At 42.6% G+C, this 22,742-nt stretch overlaps 2 protein-coding genes across 2 annotated transcripts; one reads left to right on the top strand and one right to left on the bottom strand.

Moving 5' to 3' along the window:
• Positions 1–4,088: 4,088 nt before the first annotated feature.
• Positions 4,089–7,040, bottom strand: LOC115141423 (uncharacterized). The gene is made up of 2 exons (XM_029680261.2): positions 6,733–7,040; positions 4,089–5,916 (listed from the first exon to the last, which is right to left on the bottom strand). Exons 1-2 carry the CDS (start codon positions 6,749–6,751, stop codon positions 4,403–4,405), a joined length of 1,533 nt encoding a protein of 510 aa, XP_029536121.1. The 5' UTR covers positions 6,752–7,040; the 3' UTR covers positions 4,089–4,402.
• A 7,552-nt stretch (positions 7,041–14,592) lies between these two features.
• LOC115141424 (alpha-N-acetylgalactosaminidase-like) lies at positions 14,593–19,122 on the top strand. Its single transcript, XM_029680262.2, has 9 exons — positions 14,593–14,689; positions 15,115–15,271; positions 15,688–15,828; positions 16,124–16,335; positions 16,531–16,625; positions 17,259–17,420; positions 17,804–18,001; positions 18,232–18,372; positions 18,557–19,122. The coding sequence occupies exons 2-9, from the start codon at positions 15,117–15,119 to the stop codon at positions 18,779–18,781; spliced, it is 1,329 nt and encodes a 442-aa protein (XP_029536122.1). The 5' UTR covers positions 14,593–14,689; positions 15,115–15,116; the 3' UTR covers positions 18,782–19,122.
• The last annotated feature ends 3,620 nt before the right edge of the window (positions 19,123–22,742 follow it).

The following is a 22,742-nucleotide window of genomic DNA, read 5'->3' on the forward strand; positions in this document are numbered from 1 at the left end:
GTTATTTGAGCAGTGATCGCGGCAATCAGAAGTAGAAAGAATAGTAAAGCGGTTGCCCCACCCCTGGCTCTGTAATAAGCTGAGGATGGGGCTGGAAAAATGTAACCATTCTGAAATTCATAGACACCACTATTTTTAACCATGTTCTGAGGCTATATAGTGTTTGTTTCCATTTGCTTTGTTTACAAACATTGGAGTAAAACAAGCTTACATATATATATATATATATATATATATATATATATATATATATATATATATATATATATATATATATATTTATACCCTTTTTTGCCCAAATTTCATAGTATCCAATTGGTAGTTACAGTCTTGTCCCATCGCTGCAACTCCCATATGGACTCGGGAGAGGTGAAGGGACAGAGCCATGCGTCCTCCGAAACACAACCCAGCCAAGCCGCAATGCTTCTTGACACAATGCCTGCTTAACCCGGAAGCCAGTCGCACCAATGTGTCGCAGGAAACACTGTACACCTGGCGACTGTGTCAGCGTTGATTGCAACCGGCCCGCCACAGGAGTCGCTAGTGCGCTGATGGGACAAGAACTTCCCTGTCAGCCAAACCCTCCCCTAACCCGGACGACGCTGGGCCAAATGTGCGCTGCCCCATGGGTCTCCCGGTCGCGGCCGTCTGCGACAGAGCCTGGATCTCTAGTGGCACAGCTAGCACTACGATGCTGTGCCTTAAACTACTGCACCACTCGGGAGGCCTTATATTTTGGGTTCTGATGGGGAACTAAGTGCATGAGGCATTTATAATTTAGATTCTTCAAAGAATCAATGGGTACATGTTTTTTTATTGAGAAGTCCAAAAATTGATGTAGCAACTGCTGATAACCCCTTTAAACCTACTAATATAGTTGATATGTTTCTCTTCCAATAAAGCAGTGATTTATTTGATGAGTTCATGTTCTTTTCTAAACAGCATTATGTGTTTTGTCTTTGTTACACTTCAAAGATTTTCAGCACTGTTTTTCTTGTTGTGTGTCTAGGTTCATGGGGCATCATCACAGTGGACCAGTCCGCTCCGGTCCTCTCTGTCCAGCCTGGAGACAGTACAGATTCTCTGTAGAGCCTCGCAAGACATTGGCAATGATATGGAGGTGCACCAGTTTAAACCTGGACAGGCACCCAAAATTATTTTTATGATGGTAACCAGAGGTGTTTGTGCACACCCGGTCGGTTCAGTGGCTCCTATACTGGAGCTCTCACCACCTTCACTATCAGTGGAGTACAAGCAGAGGACGAAGCTCAGTATTACTGTCAACACAGTGAAACATTTCCATCCACACAGTGAAATACGGCAGTACAAAAACCTCAGATCACCGTTCTCAATTGAGAATGTTGCCAAGCTCCAGTGCACAGTTTAGCTTCAGTGAAAAACTGTTCCATGCTTGTAACCTCGGTCAACACTAGACTCTACATTCGGTCAAAACAGCCTCTCTCGCATGTGCTAGAGCTCATATGGACATTTGGGATCTACATTTCCTTATTGAAAACATGTTGTTTCTGGATATTTGGTTTCCATCAATAATGACTGTACATAAATGTGACTGTACTGTAAATCTACTGTACATGGACAACCTCTCAGACTCCTTATGCAGGAGCTATAAAGTCCCTAGTTACCTGGGACATGATACAGCTGATCCTGGAATAAAGGTTGTCATGATTTTTAAAAAATTACATTGATGGATATTGAATTGAGAAATGGCACCAGGCTAGGAATCACTGTGACATGATCAGTATGGGAAGATTCCTGGTGCTAAATGTTTCATCTGTATTGAGCTTTTTGTGTACACAAAGATACATCCACTGGGTTGATCAGTAAGGTAAGGATTCATGTTTGAAATTGTAATGTTATTGAGTTTGGTAAAACTATTTGAAAGCAAATCTTAAACTCCCACTGTAAGATTGTTCATAGTTTATAACAAATCAATAGAAATATAATCTCTCTCTGAAAAGAGTTTAACAAAAATGATGATAAACAATTGAATAGTTACGTTAAATGATGGCTAATTAGTCTGATAAGGTAGTGATTGATATTTGTTTTGACATTCTGTCAACTTGTGCCATTCACGGACCAGTGAGTTTAGTGGATGAGAGGTTTTTGAGCAATCTCATGTTTAAATCACTGTGGTACATGTTTGGGCAAACGACTAAACTGAACGTTAAGAGTAAGTTGCAAATAATTCTACAATGTTTCTAATAAATAGACTATATTGTTTATAGACATTTCTGTTATTATCGTAAGTGGAACCATCATGGTGTAATTGTGAACAGATATTCTACTGTAACAAACAACTATTTTAATTAAAAACAAGAGTGTATTATTCTTTCAGTGACATTTTAATGTTGACATTGGCCTCTATGCTGCTGAATTGGAATGGAACCATCAAAACACTGCAGTTTGTGTACGCTGTTTAATGATTTTCTTTATTTAATCAATTTCATAAATCTAATGTTTTCGTATCACATCATTTCATCCTATCATATTATAACATTTCATGAAGGCTTTATAAATGCTTATAAATGCTTTAAAAATGATGATAAATGTTCTAAATTATAATGGAATGGAAGGCTTAGAATGCTTATAAATGTTTACACATTTATTCATGATAGTTATTATAAAGTTGTACCAATATTTTTGTTAATTATAATGTATTTTACAAATGTACAAAATATATGTTATTATGTAAATCAAGAATAGATATATTCATATTGTCTACCTGCATTTATACATATTTCAATCTGTTTATGCTGGAGGCTATGAAAATACTAAGGGGGGAGGGGGTGGGGGGGTTCTACTAAGGTAAAATATGGAATTGGTTTTAGATGGTCATACCATGGATCATTTAGCTATTTGATATTGAATTTTAGGACCCCTGTAGGTATCAACATTTTAAATGTCTGATCAAATATAGAATGTGTCCTTTACTACTATAGAATAGAAATGCATAGAATAACTAGATGGCAAAACAAAAAATAAATCATAAGGAATAAGGTTTTGAAATGTCTGTCCTATATCTAGGAGATATAAGAAAGCTCAGGAAATATCTATACAGGTGTATATACTGTATTTGGACACATATTTAACTCTTTCTTTTATCCGGTCCCGGGTTACCTTCAGACGAATTCTGTGACACTAGTGGGGGTCGACAGAGCAAAATGGAGAACACCATCGTGTTCGTGGGAGTGGTTAAAGCGTTCGGATGCTACAAATGTTTCCATGAGAAGACTGATCTTCGGGAGGTCTCCTGGTCTGACAAACAGCGCTGTACTGTAGCTCTGCCACTTTCCACTGCAGATGAGGAAGGCCAACATAGACGGATGCGATGGATTGAGATGCAGCCCAAGCAAAAACATATCTCTAGATTAAACAGATTTTTGATGGGGATTTTTTATTATGTACATTAATCGACTCTTAAGGATTAAACACTTGCTAGTTTGATTTTCAGGTTGTATAATATCTAACCTTTTTAATTCCAAGATAATTGTTTTAAATATTTGTTTAATTACCATAATGTAGTATATTACCAGATGCTGATGCTTTGCATTTCCATTTATTCATTAATATATTTTCCACAGGTCATGCCACAGCCGCCGCTCGGGTCAGTGTCCCAACTGGTAAGGACCTGACCAGAACTCGTGGTCAGACCACGCTGCTGTGTCTGATCAACAACTTCTACTCTGATCAGGTCACTGTGAGTTGGACAATGGATGGGAAAGGGTGTCTCCGGAGACCAACAGGACAGCCAGTCTATACTTATTTCTGATAGGACTTGCAGCACTCTTACTTTACCCCACTCTACCTGGGAGTCTGGAGAGAAGTACGTCTCTGCCAGGTCCAGCATTGAGCCAGAGGGAACCCATCACTGGAACCCTTCTGAGGAACCAGTGTGTGATGGAGGAGTTGCATCTTTATCTCTACTTTCGTGAAGTATAGACATACAGCTGGTGTTTTCCCTTCTGCTTTTCAATAGAATGGTTCTGTTACTGTAGATGTAAGTGCATTTGATTACTTAGACTACAACTAACAATGTTTCACTTCAGTAGGCTATTTGAGAAGTGTAATTACTTTTTCATCTGAAAATGACATTTATTAAGAGGCATTTCTCTATTTTCACTTACAGTCAATTAAAACGTTAACACATGAATGAATCATTACAATCTATGATGAAATGAAATGGTATAAGTTTTGCTTGACAATAAGCATTTCATAAAAATAAAGAAAAATGCCTGAGCATGACTTTTTGATTGGTTGTTTGATTAGCTTATCAAGACAAGTGGGAGTGCTGGCATGAGACAGGTTATACTGCATTGCTCATGATTGCAACACATACCACAAAGCCACAAAATCATATCTCATTCTCCTGTTGGATGCTCTATCAAAAAAGATCGGCCATAGAAAAGATATAAGCCACCGGCATCTGCAATCCAATGTTGACAAAGTGCCACTTACCCATCCCCAACGCTCCTAAAACCATCCCTGCTGTAGTCCCTATCGTACCTGCCCATGTGGACCACCCCACTGCCACTGATGCTGTGGCCCCAACAGACACCCCTGCTGCCCCTACCACCCCTAACAGTGCCCCTGAGGTCCCTCCCGCTCCCAGCACTACAGGGGAAGAGACACTCACTACTATCAGAATGACCACTGCCAACCCAGCTGATCCTACTATAACCTTCCCCTTATCTTCCCCCCTGCCCAAAGGGCCTCCTATGGTGGCCCCTAAGCCTAGCTGACATAGCTTTGACACAAAAAATCCTGCGCCCAAGGCCTCTAGAGAAGATCTGTGGTTCATCTGGGTGCTAATGTTCGCTCTTGATATATCCTGACCAACCCTGCGCATTTTGATAGATTCCGACACCACTTCCTGACGTGCGTGCACAGTGAGCACTGCTATGGCAAACGTGGCAAACATTCCCATACACCCTGCGAACATCCAGAAGTAAAAATTTGATGATTTCATGAACATGAAGGACATGAACAGGACCAAAGCTAAAAGGACCACAAACACAAACCGGTAGTCCCCGAATCCAAACACCCCAAATCCTGCTGTGACCATGGCGGTCATAGTCATGGGTATCCCTGAAAACGCCAGGAAATCCATGTATTTCACCACCACTTTGTTGATCTGCTCTTGAATGGTCTTTTGCTCATTTACCTCCTCCATCCATTCTCTCCTCTTTCTCTCCATCTCATTTCTCTCTCTGCGCTGTGCCTCCCAGTTTGCTCTATGCTCCAGGCCCTCTGTCCTCTGTCCTTCCTTGTCCAATGTGACAATCCTCTGCTCAATCTCCACTGTCACTCTGTCTCTCTTCTTCACCTCCCTCGCCTCCATCTCTCTCAGCTCTCTCTCCCTGGCCTCCAGAGAGCTCTGTCCCAGGCGGACACAGGACTCTCCTTGTCTCCATATGAACTTGAGAAGGAAGTGCAAAGCAGGTTTGAGCAGGGTGAATATGCTCAGTGCCCAGAGAAGTCCCACCATCCCTGAGCCCACCACGACTGCCTCAATGACGACTCCAAGTGTTGCTCCACTGGCTGTGGTCCCGAAAGCGCCAGCCAGTCCAACTGCGATCCACACAACCACAGATTCTGCCTGGGATGCTCCACCACCACTGCTCCTGGTACCCAGCAATACAGAAGCCATAGCCGCTGCGGATATGACCCCAGCCACCATTGAAGTCATGACTGTGGTTAGTGCCGTTGCTCCCAGGAGGGTACCCAGCCCCAAGGGCCCCACAGTCTGGACGCTGTCAGACACATGCTTAAGCAGGGCCCCTGAGGTCATCACTGACATAGCCTCATTCACTGGCTCCTCAGTGGCCCCCAGCACACAGCCTCCCACCACTCCCAGGACAAAGCCCAGAACTGCTTCCAACATGGGGCTCCTGGCCTCTGAAACAAAGCAGGAAAAGGGGGGGGTCACTGACAAAAACACTGGATGTGGTATAACAGTTTTGTGATATAGTTTCTATATATTGCCTGAAGATGTGTAATAAGTAAATATTGATGAAAAAGTAAGTAAAGAGATCCAATCATCCCTGATGTTTAATTGTTAAGTGGTTGGCAATTTGAGTACATGAATCATATTCTTCTATTGTACTTACAGTATTGACAGTATTTATACTGTAGGCCTATGTATTTGTATGGTACCATGCAACTGAATGAAACCACCATGTGTCACTTCAACCGTGAAGTGCCTGTAGCAAGTGACTGTCAACAGACTTGCTGATCGGGTTTAACCAGCAGAGCAGCCATGCATGGTGCCATGATTTGTACTGAATACGTTGTTCACATTGCTCACATGGTTCCAACACTTACAATACTAGGATTTAGCTAATGTTCAAGCACTTTACTGAATATACTGTATATGTCCCAATGACTTCTCTCTGAAGCAGCAAAGTTGTTCTCCAATACTTGTTTGCTATAAGATGTCACAAAATAAGTGCATGGTCAACATTATTCACAGTGTGCTGTCTGCACATGTATGTCAAGACAAAACAAGAGTTTCCATCTCATTGATAAATAGAATCATTTACATCTTGCGAGGTGCAGTACTTAATGGCAAACATGTCAACTCAAAACCACCTATCAAACTATTTGCCTCATGTGAAAAGGTTGTTGCACACTACCTTATACAGCATAGAGAAATCATTCACCACCACCCCCATTATATGAAATTAAAGGTTCAGTAAAATGCAGGCGACATACTCAGCGTTGATGGAACCATGATGATACAGGAAGCTCGGCGTACAGTAGATGAGTTCCCTCTTCTTCCAGCAATTACAGTGCAGCCTCTCCTCCAGCCCTTTGCCTCAGGTGAGACTCTAGCTCTGTCTGTGTGTGATACAGGTGAAGTACTCCTCTGCTCCCTATTTGAGAGGCTGACTAGAACAGGATATACCCACTAACTGTTCCACGAATTCTCCCTTCATTCTGTTCATACTAATCTCCAGGATCTCTACTACATCATATGACTATCAACACTCACATGAGCATCGATGTTCTTCCTTTATCTGGCATCTGCCATGACTCCTCCCTGTCCCTGTCCTGTCATTCATCCACACTCTACTGGTGTGTGAAGGTAAAATAAGATAAAGATATCATAGTAATGTATTAATCTTTATTCATCAATGGCTTTCTTTCGTAAGTGTAATAGAGTTCAAGTGCCCTTGCAGTTGTCTAAATGGGTTTGAATAAAAGAAGGCAGCTCAAATGACAAAATATTTGTCATTGTATAAGTACATTTTGACCAATTAGAGTCAGAAATAGTTTTTCAGGGACCATGATCAGAGTGACATCCAGTGACATCCAATATGGATGGTTGTAAACAGTATATTTCCAGTCCACCCAGCTGACCCCAGTTCAGTTGTTAGTAGTTCAGCTGCTCCCAGCACCATAGCCCCAAATGCCCCTAAAGCCAAGGCATCTGACTATGTTCTCCTCATCCAAGCAAACTCTAGTATTGGCAAGGCTAGCGTTCGCACCAGAGCTGTATCTACTGTAAGGTATCCCAAAATGGTGCCAATCATTGACCCAAAAACTGCCAGCCCAAGTCCCATCTATGAATGTTGTTTCCCTACGACCGTAACAACTGCTTCTAGAGACACCCCCGATAAACCCAGCCATGCCCATCAGCAAACCTATCGCTCCCAAGGGATGAGTCTCCTTCATGGCCGACCAGTGACATATCCACCTGTATGTTGTTGAGCACCACAACCATCATAAGAGATATACTCACCCAGCCAGCTGTCTGCCTCCATGGAGGTAACTGAAACTGCCCCCAGAACAGAGCCAACTGCCCCAACTAGCATCACTGCAGTATGAACCCATGTGTCATGGATGTTTAAAACTGAGGGTGACTGCCTTCCTTAGCACTCAGTCCGAACAGGAATCCTGCCAAACCGTCAACTGTCCACACAGGGCTCAATTCCCTGCAACTGTACTTGGTTTCCCCAATATAATCTCTGCCAAAAGGTCAGATGACCAGCTGTAGGTAACAGAAAAATGCCTGCTAAAGGAATGGAAGGCAGGATACCCCCAGCAGTGCCACTACCAGCCAAACTCCTATATGCATAGTCATGAATGTCACAGCCATGAATAACAGCAACAGTCCAATCTGAGTAGTTGTCGTTGGCCTCTTTATTTGCCGTCTCAAGGGAAGTAAGGAGAAGCTGAGAATCAGTCCCATGACACAAAGCCCTTTTGGTCCCACTGTCATCAAAGTAGATTCTAGTACTGCTCCCCCTATTCTGGATCCACATTGCAATTTAAACCCATCTCTACAGCTGATCCGACTCTTGTTCTCGTGACCAGTAACATAGCTCCAGCTCCAAAGATAATGCCACATGAGATGGATAAATAGACCATCTAAGTACTAGGAAGCCCAACAGTGTAACCAGTCCAGAAAATTGCCATGCAATCATCACTTCCACAGTCTTCAATGGCTTTCGCTGCTGCCATGATCAGAGCATAAGTACCTAGGCCTGTGCTCAGCCCGATGTGATATTACCTCTGTATTGATGGAAGCAACATAAGTATCAGCAATATGTGGCTAAAGCCCAGTTGTTTCATAACTGAATGAAAATTAGTAAGAAAAGCAAATTAAGCCTTACCCATCTGTGGCAGTCTGTAAGAAGATACAGACAGCTACTAACAACCTGTAAAAAAAACAGGCCTACAGCAAGAATAAAGTGATGTTCTCAATTGATTCCAGTTGGCTAGACAGTGAGGAGACAGTGTGGACTTCATCAGAGTGCAACTCATGCTGAACGCGGAACTATTGAGAGCTCAGGTTGCTGTTTTGAATGTTTCTGAAAAGGGTTTTCCTTGAAAAAACGATCCTCTTTCCCAGGACACTGCCAAACCATAAAGTCTGAAGAGCTGATGCTTGGCGAAGCAGCTAGCTATCAAGCTAGCCATGTTTCCTTGACAGTTTGAACACAGCCCGCTACCGTGGATAGTCCCAGACTTGTGGCTGTTTGAATCCCTGCTGTTTGTTGCTGTTTCCATCGGCCCTGCGAGCTGTGCTGGCTGGAATTGCGTGGAGTACCAGTGTTAGTCTACGTTACTACCATCATGCCGCCCAAAGTTAAAGAAGGTTGGAGTAATGGAGGGGACAGTGCTTCGCTATCACAGGTGAGTAATCTTTTAAATCAACAAAAATATGTCTACAAACAATTGTTACAGCAACAGGAAAATAGCTGTCACGTGTTGCTCGCCCTTGTTTCCCCCTAACTGGAGACCGGACCATTTTGTGTTTATTTATTTTGAGTTTGCAGGGATCTTTATTCTACATCTACTATCTTTATTGGCATGCATTATTTTAGCCTGTGCTTTCCTTGGTGTTCTGTGCCTTTCTTTTGTGTGTCTCCTAATTATAGTGTCCTCCCATTTGGCTGGTCTCCATGGGGATCGGCACACCCCTAATTTACACACCTGAGCCTAATGCCCTCAACGAGCCATGTTCCCTGTACAAAAAGGTGCTCCCAGCTCAATTCAGCCCTTCTTCTGATGTTGAGAACAACCATTATTACCGAGGCTGCTGCTGCCATGCCACCGCTAGACGACCGCAACAGAGCCATGCTGTCACCTAGAGGGGTGATGGAGGACAGAGCCGAATGAAGAGTGTTTACGATGCACAAAGCCCAGATGGTTTTTCCTGAACTGAGTGAATGAAGATTAAGTGCTACAGAGAGAATGCTGTCCCCTCACCCCTGCTCTGGTCTTTGTGCCAGTGGCGAGGCAGCATGTACCAATGACGGAGTAATGTGACGGGCAATCTACCCCCTAAAAAAATATATATACAGGTGGACACCCAATGGAAGGACAATGCACGGTGGCGGTGCCCATTTTTGTTCTACCTTAGCAGCAGCCAGGATTTAATTATAGGACTGAGTGTTTGTGTGGGCCGTTTGTGTGCTAAATTTTTGTAAACCCCTGAGGCCTCAAGTAAAGCGAATCTAAACTCTTATTAAACATTGTCTGTTTGTTGACCTGGGATCGTACTTATCTTTGTCCAAATACTGCTGGGCTCAACTAACAAAATAATGGATGATCTGACCAGATAGGTCCAAGACCTAAGAACAGTTCAGAGTTCTCCCAGGACGAGGTGCATGTCCTGAAAGAGACTTGCAGCAAGATGACATCAGCACCGTCTGTGAATCATTATTACAGACTTGTCTAGAGGGACAATCCAGGAGGAATAACACTGTTACCAGACTCTCCACAGGTCTGGAAAACATGTAACCAGCCCAGGTAACAGACCCAGTTGTCAGGTTCAAGGACAAGAGAGGAACCATCTTCCTCAATGCAGATGTGCAGAAAGAACTTATCCCAGCTATGAAAGTTGCCAGAGATCATGAGGACATTGCTTACATCTGCTACCACAAGCTCATTGTCCACCTTCCCTCTCAAACACCTGGGAGGAGTGAGAGCCAAACGTCTGGGTCAGTAGCTTCAGCACATCACACACACCAACTGAAGTTGGTCCCTGATTGTCCCTGATTGACTGACTCTATAAGCTAAACAATGTTGTTTTTTTTGCGAGCTACCTATGGGCTAAGAATAGCCCATATTAATATATGTAGCTTTAGAAATAAGGTTAATGAAATCAATAACTTATTAACATCGGACAGCATTCACATAATGGCCATCTCTGAAACTTACTTAGATAATTCCTTTTATATAGCAGAAGCAATACAAGGACATAACATCTACAGCAGGGGTGTCAAAGTCAAATGGACGGAGGGCCAAATAAAAAAATCAGCTACAAGACGAGGGCCGGACTGTTCGAATGTTCATTGAAAATTTTTTAAATGACGCATATAGTCTAGTGAACCTAATTGAACCTACTGAAAACCTAACAAATATATTACAATATGATCAGATAAATAAAGCAATATTTTCTTATGGCTCTGTCAGTAATCTTTAATTTTCAACAGACACAAAAGACAAATTTCCTTTATATAAATATCCCCATAACATGAACATTAAATGAAAGAAACCGGTATTCAAGGCACCATCAGTAGACTATATTTTCTATTTTAGCAAAAGTGGGCTAAATTTACTTCAAAGAAAAAACAATAATAGCAATTTTCTATCATCCACTCAACTGAAATATTTTTAAAATATAATTGGATTGAAATACAAAAAAATAAAGTGCAAAAATCTATTAATCAAAGGAGGCCTCGTTTTAATTCCTCTGCCTTTTGTAGCCTTTGTTCCATGTCCATATTCTTGTTTTTGTCCGCGTGTTTCGTTTCATAATGTCGTCTCAGATTATACTCTTTCAGTACCGCCACACTTTCTCCACACAGAAGACACACAGGTTTTCCAGCTACCTTCGTGAACATATACTCCGACTCCCACCTTGTTTGAAACCCCCGGTTCTCAGTATCCACCTTCCGTTTTGCCATTTTTGATGGGTATCTGAAAGTTAATTTTACTGTGATGCTGACGACTGCTGTGCCAATAAATATTGAAATGAAGCAGCCTACTGCTCGGTGCGTCACCTTTGCATTGTGGGAAATGTAGTATTGGTGCGTGTAAAAGATCTGCGGGCTGCCGGCTTGCTGCGGGCCGGTTCTAATAATAAATCAAGATCATCCCAGGGGCCGTAAAAAACCTTCTTGCGGGCCGGATGTGGCCCGCGGGCCTTGACTCTGACATATGTGATCTACAGGAAAGACAATAATTCTTATGGGGGAGGTCTTGCTGTATATGTTAAGATACATATTCCTGTAAAGCTTAGAGGACCTTCTGTTGAAGTGTTGTGTTTGCAAGTTCACCTACCTCATCTAAAGCCTTTTGTTTTGGGGTGCTGCTATAGGCTGTCAAGTGTTAAGTCAGTATTTGGATCAGTTCCCATTGGCTGTAGTGACCATAACGTTGTGGCAATAACAAGAAAAGCCAAAGGGTTGGCCTAAAGTAATTTATAAGAGATCATACAAAATGTTTTCTCAGGACTCTTTTGTTGAAGATGTAAATCATTAATGTTGGTCTAATGTGTATGAGGAAGGGAACCCAGATGCAGCACTTGCAGTATTTGTAAGCCAAGATAAATGACATAAACAAATGGAAAAATACTTTGTACCTTAAATGATATCAAGGGCAGAAAACCCTATTTAAGCTCCAATGTTCATTGAAGTTGATGGTTCATTTATAACAAAACCTTCTGATATTGCCAATTATTTCAATGACTTTCAAGAGTAAAGTAGAAAAACTCAAGTGAAATGACAACATTGAAAAGTGAACCCTCATAATGAAAGGGAAGGATTGCTGTTTTGATTTTGGTCAAGTCCATGTGGGAGAGGTGGTAGGCTATTGTTATCATTAATAACATTCAGCCACCAGGAATAGACAACCTTGATGGGGAAACTATTGAGAATGGTAGCAGACTGTATTGCCCCCCTCTCCCTATTTGCTGTATCTTTAACCAAAGCCAAAAGGAGTGTGTTTGTCCACAGTTGTGGAAGGAAGCTAAACTAATTCCACTGTCTAAAAGCTGCCCAATCAGTTTGCTGCCTGTTCTTAGTAAACTGATGAAGAGAATTGTATTATCAACTGGAGTACAACATCGAAAAGCCCCAACAGTTTTATTTTTGGCTTTAATAAAACAAAAAAGGAAATGAACGTGTGGCTGCTGCCTGATGTCCCAGTCATCCATCCCTCTGGAGCAAGATGGAAAGGAAAGAGAGGAGATGCATCATGAATCCAGTACATCAAGGGAGTTTAATTCTACTATTAATGAATCAATCGCTAGTATTATAAATGGATAGTCAGTAATGGAGTTAATCGGTTCCTGTCTGTCCTCACCGCTCTCTCGCGTTCCTTTGACTGAAACTTTATGGCCAATGTTAGCAGGGCTCAAGACTAACCTTTTTCATCACCATCCCAATGGTATTTTGTTTTATATGCCATATTGGGTCTACTCTAGGACCTATAGGTCATTCATAGTGATTTATTGTTAATTATCCTATATTATAGCTGTCAAACATAACTGGCGTTTAGCCGATATTTATGTAATTAAAAGTCTGTTTGGCTATATTTTCTGTTGCCTCCCTCATGTCAGCATCGGTGTGGACATGAGGCTGTAGCCAATACACAACCTAGGCTGCACTATTACATTTAGGCTAATTATTTATATACATTACGTTTATGCTAAATATAATTCCAATGCTCTTTTTAGAGGCATTTTTGGGGGGAATTTCTGGCTCAGTTGACAGCTCATTTAGGCCTATCTATTTCAGTAGTAATCTACTCATAAGGGTCAAAAATGACCCGCCACTTTGTTTAACATTAGAGAGAACCCCATAAATGATCTTGAATCAGTTATAGAACCCATTGCCCTTTATGGTTGTGAAGTCAAGGGTCCACTCACCAACCAAGAATTCACAAACACCAAATTGAGACTGCATGCAGAAATCTGCAAAAAACATCCTCCCTGTACAACGTAAAACACCAAATAATGCACACAGAGCAGAATTATGTCAATACCCGCTAATGATCCAAATCCAGAAAAGAGCTGTTAAATTCTACAACCACCTAAAATGAAGTGATTCCCAAACCTTTAATAACAAAGCCATGACCTACAGAGAGATTAACATAGAGAAGAATCCCCTAAGAAAGCTGGTCCTGGAGCTCTGTTCACAAACACAAACAGACCCCACAGAGCACCAGGACAGCAACAGAAACACATTTAGACCCAACCAAATTATGAGAAAACAAAAATATACATACTTGACAAATTGGAAGGAATTTACAAAAAGACAGCGCAAACTGAAATGCTATTTGGCCCTAAATAGAGAGTACACAGTGGCGGAATACCTGACCACTGTGACTGACCCAAAATGAAGGAAAGCTTTGACGATGTACACGCTCAGTGAGCATAGCCTTGCTATTGAGAGAGGCCGCCATAGGCAGACAAGGCTCTCAAGAGAAGACAGGCTATGTGCACACAAAATGAGGTGGAAACTAAGCTGCCATATCAGAGACTCATATTTCCCTCATTACAAAGACTCACAAAGAATTTTAAAACAAATCCAATTTTGATAAACTCCCAAATGTATTGGGTGAAATACCACTGTTTGCCATCACAGCAGCAATATTTGTGACCTGTTGCCACAAGAAAAGGGCAACCAGTGAAGAAATAACACCATTGTAAATACAACTCATGTTTACAGTATGTTTATTTATTTTCCCTTTTGTACTGTAACTATTTGCACATCGTTATAACTGTGCATAGCCATACTATGACATTTGAAATGTCTCTGTTCTTCTGATACTTTTGTGAGTGTAATGTTTACTGTTAATATTTTATTTATTTAACTTTTGCTTTATCTACTGTATTTCACTTGCTTTGGAAATGTAAAAATGTGTTTCCCATGCCAATAAAGCCCATTGAATTATATGGTGTGATTAGAATCACTCATGTTTCAGTCATGATCCTGCACAAAATGTGTGAAGCAGCATTCTTAGTTCAATTGCTGTGTGCTGCTAAACTAGTAGCCAGCAATCCCTCCACCTTACCATGTGACAGAGAAGTCACATGACCAAGGCTCTTTGTACAGGAAATAGAGACCAGCAAGAGAAAATAGAAAGTAGCGACAGTGAGGAATTTGCACCAATAAAGTGGGTTTACTGACTGCAAAAGTGAAACGTTGAGCAGGTATAGTACCCCAATTTAGTTTTGTAATATCATTTGTAATACAACATTATTGAAAAAGGACTTATTTCCTTTTACTGCTTCTATTGTTGGTGATCTGGTTCTTGATTGACCAGAATCTTGCAGGCTTCATAATCTGTTATTATGGTATGTAATAAACAACCCATGTGCAGACTCAGGGCAAAGTGCTTTCTGGCTAAACAGTTTTTTCACTTTCCCAGTTAACCAAGATCAGTATTATAGACACCAAGATCAGTATTGTAGACACCACAAATATGATCTGTGCATCAAATCTGGGTGGTGCTTTCAGTTTATCTTTGCTGGGCAATACAATTTGTTGTTTGTTTTGCAGAGTTTGTTCTGCGACCTAAATATAAACATCTAGGATAAACCTTATAGTTGCTTTGCATATCACTATTTCTCCTCAGAGATGAAGCTATTGCCAGTGATTTCCCTCCTGGCATTAACCTCCGTTACCTCTGCTTTGGACAATGGTTTGATGAGGACCCCACCCATGGGATGGATGTCCTGGGAGCGTTTTCGCTGTAATATCGACTGTGAGAATGATCCCAAGAACTGCATCAGGTACATAATGGTAGACATATTTATGTGCAGTTTTACAGACTGACTCTGCAGTCACTCCTATTGTAGAGCTATTAACCTCATCCCCAGGCTAATTGCAACCGCATATCAGGTAGCTTCCCTGTATACAGATTAAGATTAGTCTTGGACTAATAAGCACTTTCAATCGAGAATCTCTTTTGAACATCATTTTTTTGTCTATAACTAGGCTTAATCTGTGTCCGATAAACTGGCCAATAGAGTATAACTCGACAGATAGTGACCAAGCTGGTAGACGAGACTATTTAGGTGTATATAGGCCTGGGTTACTTGTAGATTCATTTTCTTCTCATAGTGACTCTGATATTAATAGGATGCTGGACATTTTACATCAAATAATATAATGGCATGAATATGAATAAATGAATATCTCCCTACAGTGAGAATCTCTTCAGAGACATGGCAGACAGACTGGCTGAGGATGGGTGGAAAGAGATGGGATATGATCATGTCATGATAGATGACTGTTGGTCCTCCATGCTCCGGGATAAAGATGGACGGCTGCAGCCCGACCCACAAAGGTTAGCCTCTCTCTCACCCTTCTCCTAACTCTCTGCATCTTTGACTTTCTTCCTTATTTCCTGGCCTTCTACCTCTTCCTTACCCTCTCCATTTTTGCAGTTCCTCTTCTTCCCATTCAACCTTAATTAAAGACTGTTAATCTGGTGTACTAAAACTGTGCTGCTTGTAATGAATACCTTAGCATGGGTTAATAAAGGATATTGACTTGAGTTGAAGGTCTTATCTACTACAACATTATAAAAGGACAATATTAGGTATGGACCCAAGACATCACTGCCATCTCTCTGACCCCAGGTTCCCTGGGGGCATTGCCAAGCTGGCGAGGTACCTCCATGACCGCGGCCTGAAGCTGGGCATCTATGGGGACCTGGGCACACACACCTGTGGAGGGTACCCTGGCACCACGCTGGACAAGATTGATACTGATGCCCAGACGTTTGCTAGTTGGGGTGTGGACTTCCTGAAGTTGGATGGCTGTTACTCCAATGAAGAGGAGCAACAGAAGGGTGAGTGAATCTTGAGGGGGAACTGTAACTGTACGTTGGGAGTTACTATATAGAGTGTATCAGCATTGGTGGTCCTTTGGGTAGACTGGCATGGTAGTATTTAAAAAGATGGGTGCAAGAGGGTAGAGGGAAATAGACTCAGAGGGGGATAGTGTGGATTTCTATTGACGCGTACTATGTTCTTCTGTCATACAGGTTACCCTCTCATGTCCAAGGCTTTGAATGCAACAGGCCGTCCAATTGGCTACTCCTGTAGTTGGCCAGCCTATCGGGGTGGACTCCCTCCCAGTGTAAGTTTCATTATGCTACCGGTGACACAATAACAGAAATAAGGGACCACGCATGCCCCCTGGCGACGGGTTTGAGCCCTGACTCGGCGGATTGTCTGTGCTCTTCCTCTCTGTCTCCCTAGCCTTTGCTTCCTACTGTGCTGTCATGAAAATAATAAAATACAGAAGGAGATCAAAACAAAAATAAGGGTTAGTAAATAGCTATGTGTTGCAAAGATTTTTAGTTTTACAATAACAATTATGGCTTGGAGGAAAAGGTAATGGATGACCCTTCTCTTTGAATAATGCTTCATTCATTGTCATATTTTCACTGATTACATTAGGGTTTTTTTCTCGCATGAGCTACTTTTGCATAGTTACAGGTAATTCCGCGACAGCACTGCTGTAGTTAAATGAGAAACTGTTGCTCCTACACGTTTGATCCATCACTCAGATCATTCTTGATCAGAGGTGTTTGATGATTGTTTTTTCCCCCCTGAAGAATCAGGATGTCTTCCAAAGACAGGCAGGCAACAGTATCAAATCTATCTTTATAACATTTGTACCCTTTTGGAAACTAAATCAAGGTGTATGTAAATAAATTTGTATTGCTCACAAACACTCATACAGTCCATATCTCTTTTTTCTCTTCAGGTGAATTACACTCTGTTGGGGGAAATCTGTAACCTGTGGCGTAACTATGATGACATTCAGGACTCGTGGGACAGTGTACAAGACATTACAGACTGGTTCTTTGACAACCAGGAGATACTGCAGCCTGAAGCCGCCCCTGGACGCTGGAACGATCCTGACATGGTCTGTCTGCTGTCTTTCCTATGTCCGACCATTGTCTGTCCCTTACTTCCACCAATCCCTCTGTCCTTCTTTCTGTGCTCTCCTCTCTGTTCATGTCTAATACTGTACTCTCCTCAGAATTGAATTGGTAGAGTTTTCACCCTATTTCACATTTACTTTGGTCTGTATCTTACATTTATTGAAGCCTGTATACATTACTTGCTACGTGTCACTCTTACCCCGTCCACCTCTCTTGTCAATATTCACCTTGTTCCTGCATTTGGAAGGGACTAGGAGTCACTCTCGCTCACGTAGTTTTATTTATTTAATATGTGTATTTGTTCCACCATCAGTATTGTTGTACAAGTCATTAACCTTACATATTTATCATTTTTCTCTCCCAGCTGATCATAGGAAACTTTGGCCTCAGTGTGGACCAATCGCGCTCTCAGATGGCTCTTTGGGCGATCATGGCTGCACCTCTCATTATGTCTAACAACCTTCGAACCCTAAGCAGTGAGGCCAGGGCCATCCTGCAGAATGGTGCCGCCATCGCCATCAACCAGGACCCGATGGGCGTCCAGGGAAGACGCTTGCTACAGGTGACCCTCAATGACAAAATTACACATTTGTTTATGATTCCGGCAGTATGAAATTCACTTCATTCAGACAGTTGGGAGACAGGCAAGTAGGAGAACAGTAGGAAGGGGATTGAACCCTGGTCTCCAATTGGGAGTGGAGTATGTGACTGACAGGGAGCATTACTGCTAGACCACGAAATTCACTGTTTACTCTCCTTTTCTTTGTCTGTATGTCACTCTCTTTTTTTCAGGAGAGGAGTCAGATTGAAGTGTACTGGCGGCCCCTCTCCCAGTCAGCCAGTGCTCTGGTGTTCCTCAGCCGTCGCCAGGACATGCCCTATCGCTACCACACCTCCCTGGCCAAGTTAAACTACACAGCAGGCAGCTACGAGGTGTGCTTCTCTTTCTTGGTTCCATTCCTAGTTCTCTCCAACCACTTTGTAGCGCATGATGACTCGATTTCTTCCAGCGTATGATGACTGTGTTTATTCCTGTTGAGGGAAGTGGAAGTTTGAGCTGTGTTTTTGTAAGTGACAGTATTGTACCTCTTCATTTGTACTATTCTATATCTTTCAGGCTTATGACGTATTCACTGGGAAAACATTGAGTGGACTGTCTGCCACCACAGAGTTCACCGTCTCCATCAACCCCTCAGGAGTCGTCATGTGGTACGTCTATCCCAAAATGCACTACGAGCATCCGCAGGATGATGGTAGATACCCCTACATCCGACAGAAATACAGGATGTCCTCCTCGCTCCGCTTCCACAAGCCGAGGGTTGTGCCTCCTAGTCTGCTCTGAGGGGACTTGAAGTAAGCAAGCAGGAGGGCGAATCTGTTTTAAGAAGTCCTCCATAAATCCAGATCCAATCAAAGATATTTGAATCAGGAAGAATATTGATATTTTTTTGCGCTGTTGTGTTTAACCCATATGTAATCTTGGTAACTCAGAACTTAAATTGTGCGCCAGCTACTTGGTTAAGGTCTTGGGATAGACGAAAGAGAAAAGATACTAGAACCAGTGGCGGAAACAGGTCGGCAGCTTCATCAACGTCTCTGTCTGCAACATTTTATGTTATGTGGTCTGCCCACGAGAGATTAAACCATGTGTAATGTTTGAACATTTATAAAAAGTAGATTTTGTATTTTGTTGTGTGACTTTATTCTAACAGGAAGGAGCGGTTCATATCTTGCCTATGTTTAAAAAAAAAAAAAGAAGATGAACCAAACATGCCATTTAAGACTTCAATGTTTGCACTTTCAGTCATGCAATAGTGCATATGGTTTGGAGCTGTGTCAAAAGAGGAAGTGTGCCCATAGCAGTCATTCCCCCTTTCCACCACTGAGTGGCAGTGTAGACAGATGTCCACAACAACCATTAGTGGGTTTCCTTTACCCTTGAAACACCAGCATGGCTATATCACAGTAGATTAGGTTGCACAAGGAAATGAGATGTTGTGCTCCAGGCCAGGCATGTTTATTTGGTGATGGGATAAACTGCCTGTGATGTGTCAGTATGGAGAGATGAGATTGCTTCCCAGTCAATGCCGGTCTGATAGGGCTTCTGGATAAGCGATACGGTGTGTCTTGTTGTTGGTATAACCTCTAGGTAGGTATGCCTTATGTCAGTTCTGTGAAGGTGGCACACATGCACACACACACACATCTACCCGGTACAGCCAGAAGAGGAAGGGCCACCCCTCTGAGATGGGTTTGATTAAACATGATCAAACCTGCACATCAAATCACGTGAACATATGCACATGTTATGCAAGGGACACCAATTCACTTATCTATACCTCTGAGGCTCTCACACACAGACATGTTATACCAAAACATCACACATCCTTACTCATCTCCAGTCCACATACAAAAACTATTTAGCCTGTTCCTCTCTCTTCCAAATGGTCCTCTTCTTTCCTTCCCCTGGCCTCCCTCTGTTTCGGGCGAACGTGTAAGGAGGGACCATCAAGGCTGGCAGGAGTCCTGACATCCTCTCCTGGTACAGAGCATCTCTGTCCACAGTGCTTTGTCTGTGTATTTCTGTGTATGTTATTTTCCATGTGCCCATACAGTAAGCAGAACAAAATGTTTCACTGTGGGTGCATGAGTGTGTCTCATGTCATGCCATGTCGTTATGTTCCATTCTGTCTATATGACACTGAAATGAGCAGGTTTAAGTGTTGGCTGTGCTACACTGCAGTCCAGATCTCAGAGAAGGCCTTCAAACTGTCCTCCATACATTATCACAGTTATCCTAAATTCTAGAGGCAAGCCGTGTTTTTGGGCAGTAATAAGCAATTTAACCACTTTACCCATACCCTAACTAAGCCTAAACCTAGCCGTAACCTTAATCCTAATTGTAACAGAATTCTTGTGCCTCATTTTGAGCTAATTTCAGTCACTTCCAGGTCTGCAATAATGGTGAACGGGAGAGGTGGCAGGAGGAAGAGGCAAACTAGCCAACCAGAGCTCAGATCTTAGCATGTTGTGGCAAGTTTGTAGGTCTACTCTGTTTTACCTCCATATATTCCTCCATTTGCCCTCCATTCCTCCACAGAAATCCTCCTGAACTCTTATACAGTCCTCCATACATTACCACAGAAATCCTCCTGAACTCTTATACAGTCCTCCATACATTACCACAGAAATCCTCCTGAACTCTTATACTGTCCTCCATACATTACCACAGAAATCCTCCTGAACTTGGAAGAAAGTCACAACAGCCAGGTCACACAGCAGATGCCTCCCAGTAGGACAGCGTTTCCCGGGCTGCTGTGCAGTATATGGCATCCACTGCTAGCCCCATCCGCAGCCCCACACATCCCCAGTGCTCAGCCCGGTCTTTATTGTGTCGTAAAACAGGAGGCATGCGGTGCCCAGGTCTCATAGAGGATGTCACATAGGTGTTCCTATGCAGCCCTGTGATGTGGGCTCTATGGATGCTCAGTTCTCATATACAGTTATCAGCCTGTCGCACAGCAGTATTAGATCTTTGAGGGCCTTGTGGAACCGAATTAAAACCACAAAGAAGGAGAACTCTAAATTGCGTCATCCAGTGGTCACGTGGCCAACAAAATGGGCTCACGTACAAGAGACACATGCAACAATTACAGTGCTGCATTCAGAAGCTTTTGGATTCATAATTAGATCATGTGTTTTGCTGATATAGGATGGAAAGAGTGAGCATAATATGCGGTAGGGGACTATGTGAACTGCTTTGTTTTGGTGAAATGGGCCGGTCCCTCCTGCTCCATCTATGACAGCGAACAGATGAAGGGGCCGATTGTCATTCTGTTGCGGAACCCATCGGAGCTTGGCAAGGGCAGCTGCTCCACAAACTCTGTGGTCGACTTTGACTTTGAGGTACCCATTGTATTTGGTGTCATCTGTTCATCTGAGTTCAATGTTTCCGAAATGCTGTATTGTAAATGTCATCAAGGGAAGCAATGATACACCATACACACATACACATGCTCAGACACACACACACACACACACACACACACACACACACACACACACACACAATGACACACACACAATGACACTGGTGATGTTTGTCATGTGTCTGATTAGGGCCCATGTGGGAATCAAACCCCTCCGCACTCTTCCGATGTCCGGAATCTCGTCTCAGAAATCCAACACTTGCCCCATTGTTACACTGTCTCATTAGGCTAGTGTAGAGAGAGAGAGAGAATTGTGGCGAGCGAGACAGGCTGGTATTGAGAAATGTATCCCTGACTGTACTCACGTAGACACTGTCTCTCTTTCTTCCTCTGACTCTCTCTCCCCTCTCTATTTCTCTCTTACTCTTTCTCCCACTTTCTCTCTCACTCTCTCCACCATCCTCACCTGCTGCATTGCTGTGAGGAGATGGCTTTATCCTGCCTCCCTCACACTGCTTCTTTTGAAGAAAAGCCTCTCTTTCTTTCCTCTGTCTGTTTCATCCTCAGGGAGCTGCAGGTGGATGAAATAGGCCATGCCCGTTAAGAGAGGAGTGGTTGAAAAGTGAGAGTGACTGATAGAGCTGAAGCAGCTCACAGTCACATCACAATGATGGCTGACATGGTGGAAAAGATATACAAAAATAGCCCGCTATCCCAACCACCATTTTCTAGCCACAACACAGCACCTGATGTAAACACCTACATCATAGCACCTACAATCACAGACGAGTCATTTTGCACTTTTCAAATATAGCCTAGTCTTCCAAAGCAGCTGAGTCAGACCAGAAACCACATATATAATTTGAAGAGAGATGAGCCAGTCTAGTTGTCTCCTCACATCTCCACCCCATCTTCTTGTCCGGCTGCTTCTTCCCACAGATATCTGACACCTCGGCGGTTCTCTGCCTTATTGTGGCGTCCTGGCCTGCTTTCATTTATGGCCTCTGAAGGGAAGTCATCTGTTCAAATAAACCTGGAGACTGTTCTGCAAATAGGATTCAGGTGTTTCTTAAACGTTCTGTTTAAATAAACCTGGAGACTGTTCTGCAAATAGGATTCAGGTGTTTCTTAAACGTTCTGTTTAAATAAACCTGGAGACTGTTCTGCAAATAGGATTCAGGTGTTTCTTAAACGTTCTGTTTAAATAAACCTGGAGACTGTTCTGCAAATAGGATTCGGGTGTTTCTTAAACGTTCTGTTTAAATACAAAATGGAATTCGTACAGGCTGCTAGGTAAACCTGCTGCTGTTTAAGCTGGGGTCACTGAAAAGGGGTGCGTGGGTGTGTTTATGTGTGCCCCGTGTGTACCTGTGA

The sequence above is a fragment of the Oncorhynchus nerka genome, linkage group LG14 (genome assembly GCF_034236695.1).
Source record: "Oncorhynchus nerka isolate Pitt River linkage group LG14, Oner_Uvic_2.0, whole genome shotgun sequence".
Lineage (NCBI taxonomy): Eukaryota > Metazoa > Chordata > Actinopteri > Salmoniformes > Salmonidae > Oncorhynchus > Oncorhynchus nerka.